This window comes from Glossina fuscipes, unplaced genomic scaffold, assembly GCF_014805625.2.
Source record: "Glossina fuscipes isolate IAEA_lab_2018 unplaced genomic scaffold, Yale_Gfus_2 0, whole genome shotgun sequence".
NCBI lineage: Eukaryota > Metazoa > Arthropoda > Insecta > Diptera > Glossinidae > Glossina > Glossina fuscipes.
The window spans coordinates 24430841-24455048 of record NW_023998414.1 but is presented as its reverse complement, the minus strand read 5'-3'; the positions used below and the strand labels follow the sequence as shown (position 1 = coordinate 24455048).

Below are 24208 nucleotides of genomic sequence, written 5' to 3'. Positions count from 1 at the left end.
CTCTACAAAAATAGAAAAAATCCGCCACGCCTATCCATTATTATAAAATACGAAAATATAGTTTTTTGTTTATATCTTTTTTTTTTTTATTATTTTTTTCTACATAAAGATGATAGTTATATAAGATTCGGTCACAACTGAATGTAATTTTCTTATTCGTTTAATTTAAACTTATAATAATAAATTCCTTCGATTTTCTCTGCCATATAACTTTACCTTGCACAACACGTTTGTATCCAACAGTGAGTGAACTAATAAATTTGATAGTGGATGCAGTTCAATTTTAAAAAGTTTTGATAACATATTTTTATTTATTACTATTGCTATTATTTATGAAATTTAGCAAACACAATATTGAACTCTGTTAAAAAAGTAGCAGGACTCGCCGGTTAGAGCGCTGTTTTTATTAAAAACGTTAATTTTAGGCTGATAATGGAAATGTGAACAAGTATGATTCAAAGTTGAATGGCGGTTAATTTACTTAGTTACGACATTTATATTTCGTTGTTATTAATAGCGATCGGGTTTATTTTTTTGAGTTGAAATTAGGAATTCAGTCCAGTCGTTCTACAAACAATTTACAATCGAATGTGTTAACGAAATCGCCGAAGAGATTTGGGAAACTAACATTACTCTATCAAAAACTTAGGATTACCTATAATACAGAGCAGGCGGGGTGGTGGTGGGTGTGGTTGAAAATTTATCTAACTCTGTTCACCGACCCAATGAAAAAAGCATATCGACGAAACGACGAAATCCGATACACTTGACGTGCATAATTCGATGGCATAGGAGGTTCAAATAAATCGTTTGCAAGTTTTTATATCAAGTGTTTCGCAGGAAGAACCCTGCCGTACATATGGCTTTGCAGCAATTGACTCCACTTTGGTTTTTTCACTTGCACACGAACACCCCATAAACGCAGTAATGCATTAACTAATACGCGTTGAGCGAGTATTATATTCGTCGGATTGATTTCCCGTATTGCAAAGGATACTTCAATCCGATAACTTAAAATTCGCAAAAAAAAAAATATGCGACAATTTTTGTCTTCGACTTAACTGCCCATGACTGCCCATTGAAAAGTAAAGAAAAAATTTATTTCATTTTTTTAACAACTCCTGCTACTTGTTGACTTGGAACTTCTCAGATGAAATATTTTAAACGATTTTTTTTAAATCATTTTTTTTTTTTTGGCATACCCGCCCAGTTGAGGGATCTAAAACATAGAGATGCGACAAGTTATTAAACATTACAGTTGCAACTTTCGTCTAACGTTAATGAATCGAAAAGCAGTTGAGACTTAAGTGAAATTTATTTAAGTGAATCGTGTCGTATGTTAAGCGAATTCTATTTTCAACTTGCTTGTCAACCGAAAATAAAATAAAAATGAATTTAATTGTTTGGATATCGATTGAAAAGGTTTGAAAATGTATTTATTAAAATTGTTGCTTTTATAACTTTTCACTAATTTACAATAAAAAAAAAAAATCTTGATCATGAAAGAAAAAAATAATGGACTTCCATTCCAGTTTGTAAACATAGAATAGGACGATTGTTGGTTAATCATATTTCGATCATATAACGATTAACTAGATTCCTTTCAGTTATGTGGAAAATTTTTCCATTCAAATTAATTATTCGTCATCGATTCGGACCAACCTGAGAGATCATGTGTTGGATATTTTAATTTATAACAATTTATAAAATCCTCCCGTTAATCCATATGCATCATCCAAATGCGCGACGTGTTACGAACTTCCAACCCATCCAACAGTATTTGCGTGCAACAATCATTGTTAGTGAATTGTTCCGTCAAACGATGCGAATATGTCGACATCACGCTACGATATGGAAAAATTTACATAACGAAAATTCAAATGGATTTAATTAAGCTTTACCGAAGTAGCCTAGTATTCGACACAATGTTATACGAAACGCTTGCTCATTTTTTGTACCTCAAAGCTGAAAATGTAGCAGTTTTTATATTCGCCTTATTATCGCTAGAAATGTGCTCCGTTTACCCTTATGAAGGGTAATACATCTGTCGTCTTCTTTGCTATACGATAGCTACAGGAATACTTAAAACTAATAAAAGTTGACGGGAAAAGATGAAACTTGAGTCATATATTGTCATATCAATTCTGTAATATATTAACATATGTTACTGTAGCAGTGTTTAAAAAAGTAAGAGTGATTTTAAAAACTTCACTATGTTTTTGAAACCAACTAAAATGATTTATAATGAAAATCAATATGAAAAAAAACTATTTACATATCAAGGGTATTTCTCAGAGAACAACGATTTCAAAAATTCCTTAGGTTTGTCAAATTCGGTTACAAATTGATTTTGCCTTTTATTTGAAGGCCTCGAAACTTTACAAAGTGGTGACACCCATTAACACGTGTACAATTTCGTGACGGAGTATTTTGAAATATTTGGAGAAAAAAAAAATAATAAAATTAGAGCAAATATCACGATGTAAACTCAAACGGGTTAAATGGAAATGCAATTCGTTTTGAAAACACCCTAAATTTAATGAGATTCCGTAACACCTTGATAGGAACAAGCTACCGCCTCAAATAAATGATACGATATTCGTATACTGTTTTTCGGTTGTGTATGCTTGAGCATCTTCAATATGGATTTCGCGCTTTTTTCGCCAAACAAGTGCATAAATTTATTGTGGTCTGCCGTTATATATATATCGGAAACCCTTTAGCTTTGATTCCGATCCCCAGGAGCCGCCGGCATATCGAGGTATAAGTAGTAGATTCGTTTAGCCTGGAAATTAATCTTTGAAGCAATTCTTATCGAAAATCGTAGAAAACCGTCCAATAGTAACTGTGTTTTTTTGGGCGAGCTTGAGGACCTTGTCGAGAATGGAGTACACATAACAAAAGGTTTCGAGTATGTAGCTTATATCGCAAAATACTTGAAATTTACTTTGAAATCATTAGAACGTATTTGTCAACCGTAGGACGTAATATATCGCATCCCAGATTCTGAATACATAAATAATAAAAATCGCAAAAATCGCAAAATGCGAAGAAAGCATTTGTTACTTATATTATCAGAAGCTAATCTTTTTCAGGCGAATATGAAAATGTTTGTAACATTATTAAATTATTTGAAACGGTGGGTGTCGACAATTCGACTATAGTTTTTCATATGTCTTATCACGCTTTCAAGATACGTTTGCGGATCTCTTTTTATGCCTTCTCTTCGTCGGTGTCAGTGCAAGTGTGTAATTTTATTAAATTATATTGTCGTTATTAAAATTCACGCGGCATCTCACTCATTTTAAGCATTTCCTTAACACTTGTTACTCTTTGAACGTATTCAAGTTATTCCCTTTTAACTCGTTTCTCTCTTCTTAGTCGTCTCTTCACTTCCTTACCCTAACTAATGTTTACAGCGTAGCTTTTATGTCTTATAATTTACGTAAGGCTTTCTCATCAAAAATGTATGTATAAATTTATTTACTATTGCGCAGAAAATTTTTGCATGCAACACCATCTGCATACATTTCCGCCGTGGAATACATGATAGACTTAACGAGCGGTAATGAGACAAAACTAACAAATGTCAATGATAGGAAAACTTTGTCGTCTTTATTGTCGTAACTCTTCTGATGAAATCGTATTTATTGAGAGATCTCAGGAGATTGACAAGAAAAACGAAGAAGAAAACGACAGCGTTAAGGGATAGCATTACAGCATCAGCGTAAAAAAAAAAAAATGTATATTTGGCAACCATTTTGCGATAGATAGGACGGATAGACTTCAGGAGGTTCATTATGTGTATGTTATTATTAAAAATAGATTATTTATGAAAGATAAGATTACAACTCTGGAAGTATTTCCGCGATGTGTCTTTAATTTTAGGAACTCTGTGGCTCATGCGATTTTTGATGCAAGTTTGATTTGTGTTTTGATTCTTTTAATGAAAACGCCCTTTCATTTTTCAATAATAATTCTTCTTCTCGAAAGAACTTTCTCTGCTACCACTATCAGAGGTAGACAAAACACGTGTAACGAAGTGTCAGAGAAAACGACAAAGACATGTATAACTATGTAGACGAATTCATAATTAGTATCAAAAACTTCTTTTTATCAGATGGAGTAAACGTTTCACAATCGCTCTCAGTCTCATATCTGCTTTTAAACAAATATAAATAATTTGTAAAAATATATGTTAATGTATTAGTTGATCTAAAAATTAATAGTAAAGACATTAGGATGCAATTTCCCAGCAGGCTGCACTTGCCACAGACAGTCTTTTTGGAGTGCTACGGCAATAGCTCGGAATTTCGAGTATAATATTTTTATAATTTTTTTATTTTAGCAGATTTAAAGAATCTGTTAACCAAAAAAAAAAAAATTTTTTCCCCTTTTTAATATGGCCAGTCACTCAGGGTACACAGGGCATTACATGTAACACGATGAAGATTAGAAAGAAGTGAAGGAGAGCGAAACATGTGCAGGATGGGACAGAGAGAGAGAGAGAGAGAAAGAGATAGGGAGCGGCCTCGCCTTTACTGAACGAGCACACGCCAATACTACGATCATACACACGTTTTGAACGTATGGTCTATCGCATTGGAAGTTGCACCTGGATATTACGACCCAAAAGTCGAGCTTCTTAAGCACTTAACTAACTGTGCTAAAGCAAAGTTAGACCGCGACAATTGAGACACAACAGAAAAGTGATACCAAATGACGCATTATGACCAATATCCACTATCTCGTTACACTAGTCATCAAACTTTATCACACATTATGGGCAAACCAATTGGTTCCCCCGCTAAGTAACGTTTACCAACAATGCTTCTGTTAAATATCCTATTAATATCTGCTGGAGATTGTAAGTGAAATTTTGATCTTTTAGCTTTATTGTAGATACATCTGCGGGCCGATCAAGTCCATTTCCAAACTTATTCTAAAATTCGCATCGTTTTAAGTTATTTCTCAATATTCGTGACCATCAGTGTCACCTAACTGATTAAATCAACTCCGAACCTTATGTTGATCAAGAATTTGTTAACTTTTCAAGGTATGTGCAAGGCATTGCTTTTTTGCGCTCTATGATTGGTACATATAAAAAATATAGATACTTTAGTATCTAACATTTTGTGCATATATTATAGATAAGGGAGAAATTTCGGTGCGGTTGTTATCAAAACACAAAGAGATTCTTGTTTTTTTTTTTTTTTTTATTAAATGTCCAATAAGTCAGAGGATGCTCCTTATTCGTGTAATAGGATGCCGGTTCACGAGAAGTGAGAAAGGAGAAAGACACACGGAATTGACCGCAGTCTAGTGCGTGTGTGTCCCTGGGATGGTAAATGTGATGGCTCGGCCGACTGTAGACTTACACTATAGCTACGACTAAAGTAAACTCTACTGGATTGGGATTGAACCGACGACCCAAACTTTGTAATCGCGACTCTTACCTACTCGGCTAGTCATGCAGATACATTTCTGTTATGTCTCTTAAGCAAATCTTTGCCAACTGTATCAATTGGGGCATCATTGCAACGTTTCTAGGATTATTGAACAAGGAATTCAACCAAGTGATTTTCATAGCCTTCTTTTGAAGTCAGATTTGACATTGCATTTTATTTTATTTATTTACACATGAACTCAGCCAAAATAAATCAGTAGTCGAATTCGATTGACGCTTGGAAGTAAATCGTAGACTAAATATCATTAAACATTAGTACAAAGCATATGAAGAGATGTAAAGAAAAAAAAATGACGAAAATATAAAATGAATGAAATTCATGTACAAACAAACGAGAGAGAAAAAAAAAGAGCAAAAAGGAAAATAGTATGTACACGTCTAGCACAGAGGCAAACCCGCAGCCGATGCTGATCGGAGTTGTGAGTGAAGTACTAAGCCGTTGCGAGCATCCATAAGCTTGGCAACCGATCATAGCAAACAAATTTAGTACATTTTCAAATTTTCATAATTACAAAAATTTTGCAGGAGACGAAACACTTGATAGGCAGAAAAGGCAATGTCCAGGTTGTAATGTAGATCCATGAAACCTTCCCATTTAAGATCTCTCTAAGTATTTAGCTTTGCACCGTTGTAATGCAGGCTGATGACTTCCACCCTAATTGACCGTTTTAGTTGAATCAGTGTTCGACAATAGGCAGAGGCATGAATTACTTGGCCCGGTTAGGGCAACTCATGACACACGATTTCCCTTCCATCACCAAAATATAAAAACATTACTTTTCGTTTACTGTTTAGCTTCGCTCTCGACCTTTTTCCATATTGTTGACGTATGTGGACCGGCTTTGATCGTCCATTCAAAAATATCTTGTGCTTTTTCTTTTGTAACTAATCTTATGCGAACGGTTCGGAACTGTTTTTTTTTTTTTATATAGGTTCGAATGTAAGTTTTTATAAGATGTTCGCTTCGCGACAAGAGTTCATTTTCGCAATTTTTTTGAAGAATTTTATCGCCTTCACCAGTTAGTTCGTTCCATAAGAATGGAAGCCTTTCTGGAGTGAATAATAATTAATAGATTAAAACTAGATCTATTGAGAACAAGTAATGTATGGTAACGAATTTGCATGTTGTGAGCAGTTACCTTTGCGTTATGTTGGATCAACTCATCTTCGCCCCACAGTGATGAGAATGGCAGTTGTGAAGAAGATGCCTTACTACTATTGAGATTTTGCGAGGTTTTTAGAAATTAAGGCCCTACGCATTTGTAATGCACTTTGTAATGCTCTATAAAGCCGGTCCTGAGTACAATTCATAATTTACTTTTATGAAGAATAATTTTTTTACAGATGATCGCAGGCAAGTGAACTCAGATACGCTTGAAATTAACTACAAATTTTTTACATATGTACGCAAGAATAAAATTGAAGTGAAACGTTTTTTACATCCTCATTCTCGCATCTAGTAAATTATTATTGTAACGTTTTAGAAATAGTCGCACTTTTCCTAAAACCGATTTTTTTTTCCATTAAACGATATTGTCAGTGTTTCGTTGTCATTACTGTTGTTATTGTTTTGTGCTTTCGTTGTTGAACGTTTTGTTTTGTTTTCTTGCGATTAATTCTCAATACAACGTTTATTCGGCATATATATATATACTACATAAGTGCTTGCACATATCGCCCACCACCAAAAAAGAATAAACAAAAAAAGAAACAAAGAAAAAAAATAAAAAAAAGCTGAAGATAAACCTACCAAAGCAAATAGAAAACAAGCGCAACGACAAAAGCAAAAAATATAGTTGTGTGCGCGTGTAAGTGCGTTTGTGTGAATGTGTGTGTGTGTGTGTGTGTGTGTGTGTAAGCTCTAAGTTGTCATACCAAACCCACCAAAACAGCCAACTTAAGCAGCCAGCGAGGCAACCAGCCAACCAACCATTCAACTGGCTCACAACACAGTTATTGTACCCCGTTTAGTATTAAGCGTACGTTTAGCCAAATCAGTTAACAGTAATATTGTTGTTTTGGGCCAAATATAGAAAAAAAATAATATGAAAAACAAAACAATAAAAACACAACAGACAAAGCAATAACAAGCGTAGAGATGATGGTCGAACAGAAAAGAATAACAAACAAATAAATAAACAAATAAATATTTAATTATTCCTCACATTTGCATATTTGTTTATTAGTTTTGTTTGTATGCATATATACTTACCTATATACTTATATATATATATTAAACTGTATATATATATATATATATATATATATTAAACTGGAATGACGGTCATGTGTACTGTACTGTAGGTGCAATAAATTAATTTTTAAATAAAGAAGGGAGTGTTAGAAAGAGAGGAAGTTCATGTTAAGTTCAATTGTTTGATAATATATGCAAAACGTGGCTTTGACGAAGCGAATGAACCGTTGATTATTTTTGCCTTCTTTTCTCTTTTTAATAAAAGCACATAACATTTAATAATTAAATAATTTATTAGAAAAAAAGGAAAGAAAACAAAAAAAAGTCTAAAACGATCACTTTTTTACGTTATTATCACAAAGTCAAACAAAAAAAAAAAAACAAAGCAAAAAATATATATTATAATATTTATAAGAGATAAATTTCTATGTGAGAGAGTTTGCACGTGAGATAATATTGCGCTTAAAGAAATTACCTTTTTCGGTATTGTAATAAAAAAAAAAAAAAAAAAAAAACAAAAAAAACTGTTTTATGCAGATATTTGGTAAAAAAAAAAAAAACAAATAATAATAATAAATACAACAAAAAATAATACAAAAAATATTTAAAAATAAAACGAAAATGACAATTTATGAAAAAACTTTTAAAGAAAACTCGAAATTATTTACAAAACAAACTAAACGTAATCTCTGTACGAATAAAAAAAAAAAACAAAGTTTTTTTAAATAAAAAAAAATAAAAAACAATTTTATTTATAAATTTTTTTTTTTTTTTTTTTTTAAATTCAAATTGAATTTCTTGTTACCTGTGAAGTCTATCTTATGTTACAGATTTGGAAGTATGTAGAAAATCTCTGAAATCTACTTAACACACTTCTGGCACACTTCTCAAAAAGGATTCAAGAACAGTATCTTAATTTACATATATTGTTATCGTGTTCTTCTAATTATTGCGTATACAGAGAGGTCTTTAAGAGTATCGCCTACATAAGCAAATTCGCATGGTATCTTCTCTTTTTTTAAGCTAACTGAGTTCTTTTTCATTTTTCCTAAAAGCACTCTAGAAACAGATAGCATCTTTTTAAAGGAAAATGATCGCCAGTGCCATCATTTCTTTAGATAGATATAACATTGTGTTCTTGATCATGACATAAGCATTTCACAAGATGCTTAACGGGATTGGAATTTTTTACAGGATCATTCATTATTCAATCACTAGCTCTTTGCGGACTGTAATTTGCAAACCTTATTGATGTATATGCAATGATTTTTGACTTTTATCTAACCTAAAAAAACAACAAATAAGAATATACTTATATAATCTCGAAAAAAAAAAAAAAACAGAGAAAAGAGTAGCGGGGCACATCTACGGTAATGAGATATATGTTGGTATTTTCGATTTCATTGTAATTTGTGAAAAGGAAGAAAAAAAGGCTTTTCACTGTTTGCAAACAAACCGCGCCACTCGTAGCTTAACAACTCAAAATGCTAGTAATGTCGTTAGATCATGAGAATGCTCAGGCATCAAAGACATCAAAATATTTGTAATTAAAAGTTGATATACTGCCTGCTTATAGGCATATTGAAATTAAAAAATATAGTATAATTTGTGGCGCGATGTTGCATAAGTGCATTAACGTTGTATGACTTGACAATAATCAAACTGTTTATAAGTTGTGTGAAATGTGTGTGCGATTATAATTTACAGCAGCAGCAAGTTGATATCATTTTCACTAGAGATCACGCATTAAAAATTGTATTTCGAAGTGGCTAATATAATTATGGATAAAGTGTTACGTCACTGCATTATTTATATATGAAAAAAGGAGAGAAATTATTATCGCCATGAGCTTGGTTTAACCTAAGTGAAAATTATGCCACATACAATTAACCTATCTAGGTTATCATATATAGGTAATCATATAATGTATAATGTATTCTATCGTTGCTCGTTGAATAGCATCGTTTGAGAAGCCAGCCGTCAAAGCATTTGCGATCTAATTTATATCCGTTTAAAAGTTCCACAATACTAAGGTTATTTTTTTGGGCGAACCGTTCATCCAATAATTTTCCAAATACTTGACATATTTTTTTGCCTTGCAAAACGAAAATCATGTATTATTAAAGACATATCGTACATTATTACCATTAGCACTTAGGGATTTGAAATTGTATTGAGTATCTACAGAATTTTGTAGCGAAATGTTTGCGGGCAGATATTTTTCCCGTACCAACATGTGACAATTATATGAAATATGGTATGAGTGCGCTAAGTGAAATTTCAAATTGATGGCGAAACTTGAAGACAATCATTTTTTCGCTATTCGCGAATGAAGAAGAAAATGTGTATTTCGAAAAGCAAGATGAATTCACAACTTTAGATACACATAAATCCATGTACCAGAAAAATATCGTAAGTTAAAGGGAAAGTATGTAGTCAGATTTAGTTCTTACAGATTATAAATTCCAATATACTCTTCGTTCTATTTAGATATCATTTGATGACTACATAGCTTGCGTATCGCCTCCACTTTGACTGTGTTTGTTCGTTTCAAGAGATTATGCCTTTACTATGCTTTCCTCTTTTACGCATTTTTATAGCGACTACGTAAGAAATTTCTCGAGCTAACGGCTAGGACGGGTCTTAACAAAAAGCTTAAGAATAATATAAACTCGAACTGCAAAAAAAAAAAAAAAGAAAAAAATCGAAAAGAAGTTATCGGTGGGCGGCTTGTAAATTATATATGCTTTTTGGGATTTCACTTTTTATAATTAAAATGATGGATATAGTATGGGCTGATCTTTTCCGGACGCGGGTCACATTCCCCCAAAAAAAGAAACGAAGCCTTAAGATAGGTCTCTCTCATAATTTGAAATTAATATTTAAAACAATTGCAAAAGTATTTAAAATTAAACTTTTATGTATCTCTGACAATTATCTGCATTGCGTTTCGAATCACACTATTTTTTTGGAGGTTATGGGTTGCGGGTTTTTTGTTTAATGCTTTCTTTCCCGACGCCTGGTACTCAATGATTCTTTAATAGCTATTGGTAAATACTCATACTTGTCAAGAGCATAAACAACAAGATTTACTGAGGGCACAGTATATCTATCTGCCATCTTTCGACAATATATGAAGTGGAAATAATAAAAAAGCGATCTCATGATCGAAAAATCGCCTAGTTCGTTAATGGGTCAAGTTGATGAGATTTTACAGTCAATAATTTGCAAGCTATTTATAAAAGTTTAAGTTCTTTGACATATTTTTCAGCTGTTAAGGCCTTATTTCACTTTTGTTTCACAATATTTGAAATTTTAAGAAATAAATGACCCGAAGTGTAGAAGAAAAGATAAATCGAAAATAATTTGGAACCGCCAAGAATATGATAATTTGTATATATATATATATATATATACAATCTAGGCCGTTATCAAATGAAAACAACTTTACAAATTTAGTTTAAGTTCTTCGTATTTTTATCGCGAGTGCAGTAAAGATTGCAATAAAAAAAATAAAATGAAATGAAAATTTTTAATAATAAATAACAATAATAATAATAAATAAAAAAGGAGAACTAGTTCTAATTGCATAGTCATCGAACTTTATTTGATATTTAATGCATATTTTTAGGCCAACTCTACCTCATTTTTAGCATTCAACTCCGTGATATGGCTAAAATAAAAAAAATAAAAATAAAAAATGAAACAATCGGCCAAAATTCAAATCTCTCATGCTTGGTGTTAACAATACCAACCAGATTGTCATTCACTTGATAAATTTTGCATAGAAAACATTACTATTAAAAAAAAAAAAAAAAAAAGAAAAAATGAAACAAATATCGCATAGGAAAGCTGCCACAAATATTTGGCAAAATTACAAATATTTTACATATATTTCTTGTAAAAACAAAATTTAATAAATAAACATTAAATAAATTAAAGTAAAATTTATCTTAAGTGAAACGAATATTTATCTTTAAAATTCTCTTTTCAATCATGATTCATCATAGACTTCTTTATTGAAAGCCTAAAGAGTAAAAACAAAAAATTCCGCATATCATGAAAAATATTAAACAAAAAAAAAAAAAAAGATAATAAAAAAAGTAAATAAAAATATTAAAGAAAAAGTCATAAATGTACGTACGCGTTTTGTCTTGTTTCAATTTTTGTTATTATTGTAATTTTAATGCAAAACACGTACGTACGTGTTGTTTTGTAGGCAATGAAGTAAATATTGAAAAAAAAAAAAAAAAGAAAAGAGTACGAAAGAAAGAACAACTCATAAAATAACGCCAACTACAGCAGAGATCGAAGTCGAGATGCATACAAATGGAACACAAAAAGAATAGAATAAAAAAAAAAAAATAATAATAATAAAAAAAAAAAAACAAACAAAAATATGCAGCGTAAAAAATTCAATAAAAACGAGAAAATTGAAAACATACAAATAAAATATAATAAAATAGCAAAACATAACTTAAATAAACAAACTAATGCTAAGTAAGATAGACATAAAGGATAAATAAAACAAAAGATATAAAGGCGTTTTAGAGCGAGAAAAACTGCCCGATACCGAGTACACATTGAGCGGTTCCTTCCTTTCCCATTCTCTTTCTTTCACTAAGGTAGACGCCGCGTTTTTGTAGTAGGATTTTTTTAATTGGCCTTAGAAGAACCCATTAACCAGGACTTGTACTTAACTTTAAGCTCTATTGTGGGTGCAAGTTTGAAAGCGCGTCATTCCCTCTTGCACGCACTCTTCATAGATGTATCTGTTTATGAATTTTGCTTATTTTAACTTCAGACAGCATCAGTGGTCATCAGAGTAAGAAATGTTAAGCAAATGTCAAGACTCAATTTACTCTCTTCATTTTTCCGATCTTACAAGATTAAAGATAGTCTTGGCAAATGGTTTGTGCAAGGCTTTCGGTCAATAGTCGCCATAGGTGACGTACGTTAGGATAGCTTTTATATTGCAGACAAACTATTGTCAATAAAGAAGACTGATTATCAAATATAATCCATTTTCTTTAAGGATTTATAATAGTATGTGCAACCTTTCAGACAGAATAAGAAACGGATCGATAGACAGATCTACCCAAGTCGACCGAAAACTTAAAGATGATTAAGCATATGTGCAAAGGGGCAGCGCATAACTTGTAGTGAGCCTAAGGAATAAAAAATAAAAAAAAGTTTCAATTTAAAAATTTTTAACATTATTACCTGCATTAACTATATAGAATAAACGTAATAACAAAAAAAAAAAATTTAAATCATTACTGCAGATTACGCGTAGATAGTTTGTTCACTTCCGTCCGGCCTTAACGGCAAAGCTTTTTAAGTGTCCCAAATGTTAAATTTAAAGATCTTTCCTCGAATGACGTCACGAACAGATGGCATTGAAAAATAATAAAAAAAAAAAAAAAAAATCCATCACACATACACCGTAATTAACACTCCTCTCATCCATCAACGCTATAAGTTGACAGTCAAGTGTATTATTTACGATATAATCTAATCTGAATAAATGCAAAAAAAAAAAATAAATAAATAAAAAGGGTTTTAAGAATGCGCGAATTTTTGTTTGATATCAGCCAAGTGAGAAAACTTGATTTCATGCTTGAGGATATCGATCAAATCAAATTTCCATTTCGGACTGCCAAATGGTCTTAGTAAGCATTTAAGACATACTTTACCTTACACTCTTGAGCGAATGTTTTTATTTATTTTTTTTTCTTTACTTGAATTGATTATAAGTGATTGTATGTCTGATAGGCGTAGCATTTTGTGTTTGTAACTAGTCTCGTTCGTCGTTCATATGCTGGAGTGACGCATTTGTGCGTCGAGCATGCTTTACCTCAACTTGAATGCGGCAAATACTACATCATCGAGTATTAAATTCAAAGCACTTTATCTGGAGATGTCTGATACCGTTCCATATATTGCTACCCGATGACCGTTAAATAGAAAGAATACTTACTCCGTTAATACAGTTATCTCAACCTTTTTTCTTTTTTTTTTTTTTTGTTTGAGAAGTCATTTATTGCATTTACCGGCAACACTTTGGGAACCTCTGCACTTTACATATGACAAGTATTTACATAGCCGTGTTTCAGTTAATTTAATTTATGTAAATTTTTTCCACAATTCCAATATCAAGCAGGGTGTGTGTTTTTTTGCTCTTTTCTTTTTTGTGGATAGATTTTTATGGAAAAATATTAAAAAAAAACAAAAAAAATAATGAAAAACCAGTTATATCTCCTTCTAACTAATTTATATAGAAATAAATAAATATAAAATAAGTGAACAAGCAAAACATGGTGATTACAACATTAAATATAACACTTGATCATATTGCAACAAATATTACAACAGCGGCTGCGTCCTCGCAATCGTCGGAACTGTTAGCTGAAACGTTCAATAATGATTTTATAACAAATCATCATAACCCAATAATAATTATGAATACAACAATACCAACAACAACAATAGCAACAACAATGGCTACAACAACGCGTACAATATTAGAAAATAATTTAGATAACATTCATAGCGATAATAATATAAATAATGAACAAGATAATAACAATAATAATAATAATAATAATAATAATAATAATAATAATAATAATAGTAATAATAAAAACAACATTAATGTAAAACATAATCATAACAATATTCAAAATAAGGAAAACGAAATCAATGAAATAAGTAAAACAAAGTTAATAAATAATTGTGATAAAATTTCATTACCGTCCACAAACGCCGTTAGCACTATTACGGCTGCTGCTACGACTAACAATGCCGGTAATACAGCCGTCACTTCGGTATCGTCACTTTCAACGTCATCATTATCACCATCGTCGCTGTCATCGTTATCTTCGGATGCTACAAAAACTACATTAACTCTACCGTTAATAACACCAATGCAATCACCGATTCCTCCGCCCCCGCCCCCGCCGCCGCCACCGCCGTCGTCCTCACCGCCATCAACTTTACCAAATAAATATGATTTTGATTTATATGAAATGCAAACAATTGAAACAAATTCTGTTTTAACTAAAACAAACGATGATTCTTTAATTGTAACAAACGCCAACGGCGATAACAGTGAAATGTTCGCTCGAGGAAATTCATCATTGAAACGTGCCATACCAATAACGCGTTCACAGCAATTGAAATTGCAACAGGCAAGTCTCAACATTACGGAGAGCTTTAATATAAATAAATTTTGATCAAAATATTTATATAACACAATAATTAAAATCAATTAGATACATAACATATATATATATATATATATATAAAATATATATATATATTTATTACTATTACCCATTACTATTAATTTAATCAGCGAAAGTTCCAAGACTAAAACCTTAAAGCACCCGCATTCTAAGTCCATCTAACGGCTTTATTGAAAAACGACCTCGGATCGATGGATGAACTGTTAGCCGCGTCGACTTTTCATACTCGATCACTTAGGCGGATTTACATATATATGCATAGGTAGTAAATAAAAATGTTTGATGATAAGATAGGGCGTGAAAATCTTTTCACTCGATTAATCGATCGTATATCGTATCTCTTATACCGTATTATATTTATTTATTCGGAAAAACCTAATAATTAAAAGCACTTTGGCCATTTAATAATTATATGCGAGCTTTTTAATCGATCGAATTGCGAAGCAAAACTTAGGGGATTCAACGTAAAATTCTTGACGAAAAACTCTGCAATTATAAGATTGTAACTTGATATAAAGAGAAAAAAAATTGTGTACTATATGATAACTGGGGTGCAGGATTATGAATAGATTTTCCCGAATTCTTGTATTTAGCAGATCTGTGGGGTGAGATAAATGTAAAGCGAGACCAAACTTGTTCTTATAAGGAAAATTACTAAAATTGAAAATCCATTCCGCTATTTAAGATGCTCATGTGTATGTCTGTGTGTGTGTGTGTGTGTGTGTTTTCGCTATGCGAACTTCAGGTCGGACTCTTTACAGGTACTATTGGTGATGGTGGTGGTTGCAGTAGCATGCATGTATGCGAAACGCCATTCACGGCGTCTACGTACTAATCCTGGCCCTCACATATACTTTATCTATCACTCCCCTCTGCAAGACCAACGTAAGGTATTGCTTCCTTTTGCTTTTGATCAATTCTAAACGCTTTACGGTATGTGAATCGATTCTCATCGGTCCTAATCAATGCACTCTCAATCCACGTGGTACCAATTTACTAAACTTCTTTTTGTTTTTGTCGCCTTAAGAAAGTCATTTAAAGTTGTTTCGTTTTTGTACCGTTGCCTTATGATGGAATGGACTGGTCTTTCTTAATTTTTTGAAAAATTTCATCTACGTTCTTAATGATTGGTAGACTAGAGCACGGAACGCAGCGTTAACATCGAAATTTCTAAGTCCGAAAAGTGGCATTTGCTTGCTGCTCTTTACTTTAATAAAGCATCTTCGTTACAAACACGATGAATTGTTTAATAAACTTACGAAGAGGTGTTCCTTTTGTGATGCTGCGAAATTTTGGCTCATTTGTTTTCTCAATGACTGTCAGCTGTGATGGAATCAGTGTTACCCAAATTACATAAGTCGAAAGCTTTCGATTGCGGAGAGTACCGTTAAGGTTTTCCCCTTATCTAATATATATAATAAGTCTTATCCCCTTACCTTACCTTATCTAATGTACACCGTAACCCCCTTAGTGTTGGTTTATGTTCAACCTTTCTAGATTCCGGTTAATCGATTTAATTAGACATTCCATGCAAGCAAGCATTAAAGAAGCTCTAACGTTTATGAGCTTTGTATAAATGATTGAATTAGTCTATCACCGGCATAATTGCATTATACTATAAAGATGATTCTATAAATAAAAAAAAAAAATAAAAATAAAAAATTTATTTGAAATATCGTGAGCGGTATTGTAATGTTTGTTCATGGTACGCGCAGTCCTCGTATAACACGATTAATCCATACCGCTCTATACCGAAATCTAAACGTATACGAAACTTTTTTTTATATATTTAGTTAAACTAAGACATAATATAAAAGAATATAATTTAAACTTGGATATAATATAAATCAAGGCCATAGTCGATCGCGTTGCAACGAAACCTGTTTTAGATTATATCGAAGCCGTGACTTTTAAATAATGTAAATCAAGTCTACGTATACCGTATTATATCGAAACGAAGTCTTACGGTGTAAGCTTCTAACGTAGTTTAAATTTCATTTGAAACGTATGTATGGAAATGTAAAACTAAGTTAACTTCAACTTTTCATAAAGAAATAACATAAAATTCAATATTGAGATGATGTATAAAAAATTAAAAATGTATTTTACAAAATGAAATTTACAGTCATAAAATTTATTTTCTTTAAAGATTATAGATAATGGATTTTTTCTTTTTCTCAAAGTCGATTGAAATTCATCTGCACTAGGGATTTATCCGTCATTACAAAACTTTACTTATGTAGTTGCATACAAACTTGATTATTTTCGTATATATGCGTGTTATAATAATCTAAAATTTTGTACGGCGTTATACGAGGGACACCTGTAAGTCATGTTTAAGCCATTTTCATTTTAATTCAAAAATTTTTCTTTTTTTTTTTTACAACTCTTGTTATGGCTGATTAAGCCAAGCCGAGTTTCTCGGGCAAAAGGGAAAGTGGATTTCTCTCTCTGGTTTTCTGCTTCAAATGCAAAATTTTGGAAAAAAATCTATGAATAATAGGCGACATTAAACACTATTTCTCTCTCTTTCTCTCTCTCTCTCTCTCTCTCTCTCTCTCTCTCTCTCTCTCTCTCTATTATTTTTCGATCAAAATCAAAACAATGCGTTTGGAAAAGTCTCAGGTCAGTTTGTCAATCGATAACTAAAGTCGATAAAAATCAGTAATGTTCATAACACTTTTTGTATTAACCATCAAGGCGTATTTATATATATAATGTGGTGGAAGTGAGAGCAAGTCCAGTTTTCGCAGAAAAAAGAGATGAAGGGATCTTTTGCGATCAAGTGACTAAAATTCTCTTTGATACTTAATTTACTTTACTGAAGGGAATTGTAAATATTTCATCCTTTTAAAGTAAATTCATAGGAGGATTGATTTCAAAGGCGATTCGGAAAATTGCTTTGGAAAGTTATGATTCAAAATTTCATATAACGTTTAGTTTTAAGCAAATCCAAGCCAAGTATCGATAAATGATTAAAAGATACATTTGTCTTTATAATCGTATCCATTGGCAATGTCCAAGATCATCTCATTATTCGTGGCGTTTAATTAAATTTAAAATCAGATTTTTAATGGATTTTTCATTATTAACCCATTTCAATATCGAATGTATTACATGACCACTTAAGGTGTTTCTATTTGTTGTTTACAAAAACTATTGATATTTGGAACGCAAAGGCTTATTGAAAACATAATAATTCATCCACTTATGCGTTTGTTATGTTTTGTTATGACTGGTGGCATGTGTTTTTTGTAAATAGGCCCAACACTTAATAGGTTTCTAAATTGTCAATACATATACCATATAAGCAATAAACATATACATATATATATATATATATATATATATATTAACAAAAACATGCGCTTATATGTTTGCACGCAGCGTGAATAAGATTTGTATGTAGCCTCATTAGAAAATGTGTGCCTAAGTGGCCTCAGTATCTCAGGTAAATATAGCAACTACTTAGCAATTGTTGCATTTAAAGATATTTAAAGAAAAAAAGAATATCATAAGTATATGTATGCAACGTGCAGTTAACCGTCAAAAACGCAAAAATACTGTATGTAATTCACCCTGTTCTAAAAACTAGTAAAAATAAAAGCAACAACAACAGGCAATGGCCTCGTTAAGCCGTTGTAGGCAACATTTATTGTTGCAATCTTTCTCTCTCTCTTTCTCTCTCTCTCTCTCTCTCTCTCTCTATCTCTAACCTTCCATACGATCTGCTAATGTTATTCATAATAAAAAAGTCTCAACGGATTAGATGTGAAGGGGGGACGAAGCAGGGATGTGTGACACAAAGTTAGCAGTACAAGCCAATAATAACTGCAAAATAAATGAAATGTATTGTGCTTTCCTTTTATTTATTTTCTTTTTTTTTCTTTTAATTTATTTTCATTCTTTCGTTTCTTTTCTTCCCTGAATGAAAAGAACACTGAGCAAATTGCATAAAAATGTATAGAAAGAAAATGATTTTTTCTTTTCCTCTCCATGTGCTAATTAAATTAAAACAAAGCCAATGCATTTGTTATTGTTGTTGGCGGCAAAGGATTAGTCTTAAAAATAATTGAAGTGCAATAAAAGTTTTGTTTTGTTTTGACTTCTATTCAAAATCTGTGTTGACATAAATGTCTTTTATATATATTTACAATTTTGTTTTCTGCTTTTCTTTTATTTTCTATTTTTGTTTCCCTTTTGTTTTGGTTTTAGGAACAATTGCGTCGCCGTCGGGAGGAAGAAGAACGTATCGCCCAACAAAATGAATTTTTGCGAGCCAGTTTGCGGGGCTCGCGTAAACTTAAAGCTTTACAGAATAGCAAATCGCCAACAACAAACAACGCAGCTCAACAGCCACCCCTGGCTGCCGAACGTGTAACAGTCAGTAGTGGTATAGAAAATGAAGCCTATGTGGAAGATGAAGATGTCGAAAATATTACAAGTAAGTCAAATGAAAATATTATAACTTAAATAATTAAATATCTGACGAAAAGAATTTCACATGAAAATCTTGATACCTTACTACAGTCTGTACATAACTCATCAATTCAACCCACGTTTCCAATACTCTTTGAATTTTTTTTAAACATATTTCGAACGTAGCCGGGCGCTATTGATCGTTCAAGAGATGGTACAAGCCAAAGACGCATCCCAGTTGAATGACGCTGCGAAGAGTCAATTTTCAAAGTGTAACCCTTCTAGACTGCTGGCCTGTCTTAATGCTATGAAGCATTTTCAACGATTGTCGTCTCCATTTCGTGTAAAATGATTGATGGAGTTTCCAGCTGCAGCTTATCTCCGAGATATAGATTCAAGTTTGTCCGGTAAAAGTTAGGTTCACAAGGCGGCCGCAGGGTTATTAACATGCTAAGAATTCAGCGAGTAATCGATCAGTTTGTCATTGCCAGCAATCTCGTCCAATATTTTACTTCTTCCTGCATTTGTAACATGATTTTATTTTCAAGCAATCAACTCATTATTCACGCAGATAGAACTGAACACATGGCATTAGTTACGATAACTGTTCCAAAAAATCAACGCACTTCTCTACGTCTCTTCTATATAAAAAGCGGCCTTACTTTCCTTTAGAAATATTTCGAGTGTGTTGAAGTTTTTGTCGTTTATCGCTAGGTTAAGTAATAGATCGATCAGTTCATGAAAGTTATGCATTATCGGTACATTACCCGACCATACCGAATAAGGGCTAGGAGAGCTGAACCACCGAGCTTGAAATGGCCGAGCAATGTTAGTAGATATGGAAGTAGATAACATGCGAGTAGTGTGTCGATCTTCTTCGTCAACTTTCGCCTCAACTTTTTTTCTAATATAATTTTGAAAGTCAATCTATTCCATTACAGTGTCCGCAAAGTGGAGAATTTGATTGCTACATCTGCTAACTCTTTTTCCCAAGAAACCAATATGACCCGATACGTTAAAAATTTTAATTTTGTATCCGTCAGTGGTAATCGTATTCCATACTTCGGTAATGGTCTTGCAGGTCAACTTTGCCGGGTTTCAGATGGTTATTACGACCGACAAACTATCTGTGACAATAATTGTTTTGAGTTTCATTTCGCGAGCAAAGTTTATGACATGAAGAGTAGCTCTAGCCGTTGTTGTAAATGTTGAAGCGCTTTCACTTAGGGTGGCATCTGCTCCTGCGTAGGTATGAGACAGCTAGTTGATCTTAGAATCGTCAATGAAAACCAGATGCTAACCAATATTTTTCAAAAATGACTTCGTCGCCATTATTTCTTTGAAGACAAGATATGGCGTACATTCTGAGTGAAATACAACAAGAGTTGGCTTTTCAAAGGGACTATGGTTGAGAATATGAGTATCTCTTTTGCAATACGCTTACACGAGTTTACTGCGGAATTGTAATCTTTTCGCTCTTATGTCGATAATAGCTTTCTTCGCCTTCGCCTCGGCCCAGTATTAAATTGCCAGAGTTGAGAAATTTTACGATGATTTTAGCTTGTAAGTTAAGCTTGTAAGTTAAGGCAACTAAATTCAATTCAGTGTAATAAGAACATATATCTTAGACTCTTGTCGAGATGAGATATAAGTATTATCATCAAGTCTTCTGTTATTGTCAAGGTTTATTTTTATTGGTATCTTTTTTTGGAATTTCTGATACCGTGAACGTCACGCGACGTCACATGACGTGTGGTTAGCATTTAAAGAATTCTAAATTGTTTTTTAACGATATATTCGAATGATGTCATTTTTCAATTCCAAAGGATAATTGGTCTCATCATGTCGTTTTCTTTAGGTTATGGGGACTTGATAAACGCCCTTAATCGTCTTCAAACGCAACTTACAAAGAGTGGTATGTCAACGCTTGCGGGACGAGTGGCAGCAGCTCATAATATACTCTCGCATACCGGAGTGGCTCATGCTATGGCAGCACGAACGGCCGTCCTGCAACGTCGGCGGCCTAAAGTCGCCAATCCTGTACACACGAATGCCATGCAATTGCAAAAAGATATTGTGGAATTATTGGCCGATTCGAATTCGGCGACAGCTATAGAATTAGGCAATTTGTTGACGTCCCACGAAATGGAAGGTTTGCTGTTGGCTCATGATCGTGTGGCAACACATACGGACTCTACACCATCGCCTTCAATGAGTGGAACGGGTAGTCCTAGAACAACAGGCTTACAGCCAGCTTCACCGGTGGCAGGGGCTGCTGTGCCTCCGCCAGTACCGATACCACCAAAAACGGCCTCTCTAAGAGGTGTTACTCCAGTGGCGCCGCCAGTGGTACCACAGAGAGGCGCTATGCCTTTGCCGCCCCATATAACACCACATCATGGTGGTTCGCAAGGTGTGGGCGGTTTTATGAAATCTTCAGTTCCGCTAAGAGCTGATTCTCCACCACTTAGTGCCTGCTTTGGGACACTAAATGATCAAAACGACAATATACGTATAATACAAATTGAGAAATCGACTGAACCTTTGGGTGCTACTGTACGCAATGAAGGTGAAGCGGTAATTATAGGAAGAATAGTAAGAGGAGGAGCAGCGGAAAAGTCAGGCTTGCTTCACGAGGGCGATGAAATTCTGGAGGTCAACGGCCAAGAGTTACGCGGTAAAACTGTTAATGAAGTATGCGCTTTGCTAAGTACAATGCAAGGGACACTTACATTTCTGATAGTGCCCGCCGGCAGTCCACCACCAGGCGGCGGTCATCGAGAAAACGCTGTGTTGCACGTACGGGCTCATTTTGATTACGATCCGGAAGATGACTTGTATATACCGTGTCGAGAGTTGGGTATAAGTTTTCAAAAAGGCGATGTTTTGCATGTTATTTCACGGGAGGATCCTAACTGGTGGCAGGCATATCGGGAGGGTGAAGAAGACCAGACTTTGGCCGGCCTGATACCTAGTCAATCGTTTCAGCATCAACGTGAAACTATGAAATTGGCCATAGCCGAAGAAGCCGGCTTAGCCAGAAATAGTAAAGATGGTAGCAGCAGTAAAGGAGCTACGCTACTGTGTGCTCGCAAAGGACGGAAAAAGAAAAAGAAAGCCAGCTCAGAGGCGGGGTGAGCACTCTTATAGAAGCAAGAAATTTTTTTCTTTTTTATATTTAATTTTCTTCTTATCCTATAGTTATCCTCTATACGCCACAACAGCGCCGGATGAAACAGAACCTGAGGAAATACTCACTTATGAAGAGGTGGCCTTATATTATCCACGCGCTACCCATAAGAGACCCATAGTGCTTATTGGTCCTCCTAACATAGGACGTCATGAATTGCGTCAACGTTTAATGGCGGATTCGGAACGCTTCTCGGCTGCGGTGCCACGTAAGTTTTTTTAATAAAGCGCGCAGGTACTGGTTTCCTATACACTAAACTGTTTATAGTCTTCTATTTACTTGAGCAAAAATTCAAACTTAACGGTAAGGTGTTTAAAAAGAAAATTGGTTTAGTAGGTTTTTCAGTAGTAGGCTAGTTCGAATAGGAAAGTCTTTCCGACATTCTTACACTTCTCCATCATTTTTCTTTTTTTTTGTTTTTGCCAACTTTTCCAGATACTTCGAGAGCTAGACGTGAGGGTGAAGTGCCTGGTGTAGATTACCATTTCATTACTAGGCAAGCGTTTGAAGCTGATATCTTGGCACGCAAATTTGTGGAGCATGGTGAATACGAAAAAGCCTACTATGGTAAGTACGATAAACAAAGTATTTATTTTTCAAAACATATATAAAAAGGGATTTTTGAATTCTTTTTAGGCACTTCTTTAGAAGCCATACGCACTGTGGTTGCTAGTGGTAAAATTTGTGTTCTTAATTTACATCCCCAGAGTTTGAAATTACTACGAGCTTCCGATTTGAAACCTTATGTAGTGCTGGTGGCTCCACCTAGTCTCGATAAATTAAGACAAAAGAAATTGCGAAACGGTGAACCATTTAAAGTGAGTGTTTATTATATGTATAAATATGCTATTATTTTGTCTTATGTAATTTACTTACATATATCAGGAGGAAGAACTTAAAGATATTATAGCCACCGCCCGCGATATGGAGGCCCGATGGGGTCATCTATTCGATATGATTATCATTAACAATGATACCGAAAGAGCTTATCATCAGCTACTGGCTGAAATTAATTCATTGGAACGTGAACCGCAATGGGTACCCGCCAGCTGGGTGCATAACAATCGTGAAGAATAGAATACTTAACTAAAAAAGCAAACAAAAAACAAAACAATAAATAAATAAATAAATAAAAAATCAAAAATAATTAAATGAATAAAAAAAAAAATAAATATATTTTGTAAATATCAAAAAAAATAAGAAAAGGTTTAGATAAAGTTAACGATTAGAAAAACAAACACATATTTCCCCAAAAAAAGAAAAACAAAATTATATTTAAGTTCACTTGGCAATAATTATTATTTTAAAATTTTTATTTTATTTTTTATTTGTATTTGTATTTGATTGAATTTTATTAAATTAAATTAATTTTCTATTATTTCGTTAAGTAAAAAAAGCGCGAGACAGAGAGGATCACAAAAATCTTCTGCTTCCATTTTAAACTTTTCTCTGACTTTTAAAGCTCCTTTAAAGATTTTCTTAATTAGCAAAGATATTACAAAAAAGAAAAAAATATATATAAAAAATAAAATAAAAAACAATCATAATACGAAAATTTATATAAATAAAAAAACTAATAAATAGAAAAACTCTATTAATAAAAACGGAAAAATAAAAAGAGAGTAAATAATACAAATACAAATATCTTCTCACTATTTTTCATAAAAATAAATTTTTCTTGTATTAAAAGT

The 24208-nt window shown here is 33.0% G+C and overlaps 1 protein-coding gene across 3 annotated transcripts in view; it reads left to right on the top strand.

Moving 5' to 3' along the window:
* Nucleotides 1-23643, top strand: part of LOC119635639 (peripheral plasma membrane protein CASK) — a 93028-nt gene extending 69385 nt beyond the window's left edge. For all 3 annotated transcript variants that reach the window (XM_038030536.1, XM_038030545.1, XM_038030552.1), the window contains 6 exons: nt 19124-19352; nt 21186-22461; nt 22529-22725; nt 22953-23084; nt 23154-23335; nt 23403-23643. In XM_038030536.1, the coding sequence (XP_037886464.1) occupies nt 19124-19352; nt 21186-22461; nt 22529-22725; nt 22953-23084; nt 23154-23335; nt 23403-23594 (2208 nt within the window). In that variant the 3' untranslated portion in view covers nt 23595-23643. The remainder of the gene's footprint in view (nt 1-19123; nt 19353-21185; nt 22462-22528; nt 22726-22952; nt 23085-23153; nt 23336-23402) is intronic.
* The last annotated feature ends 565 nt before the right edge of the window (nt 23644-24208 follow it).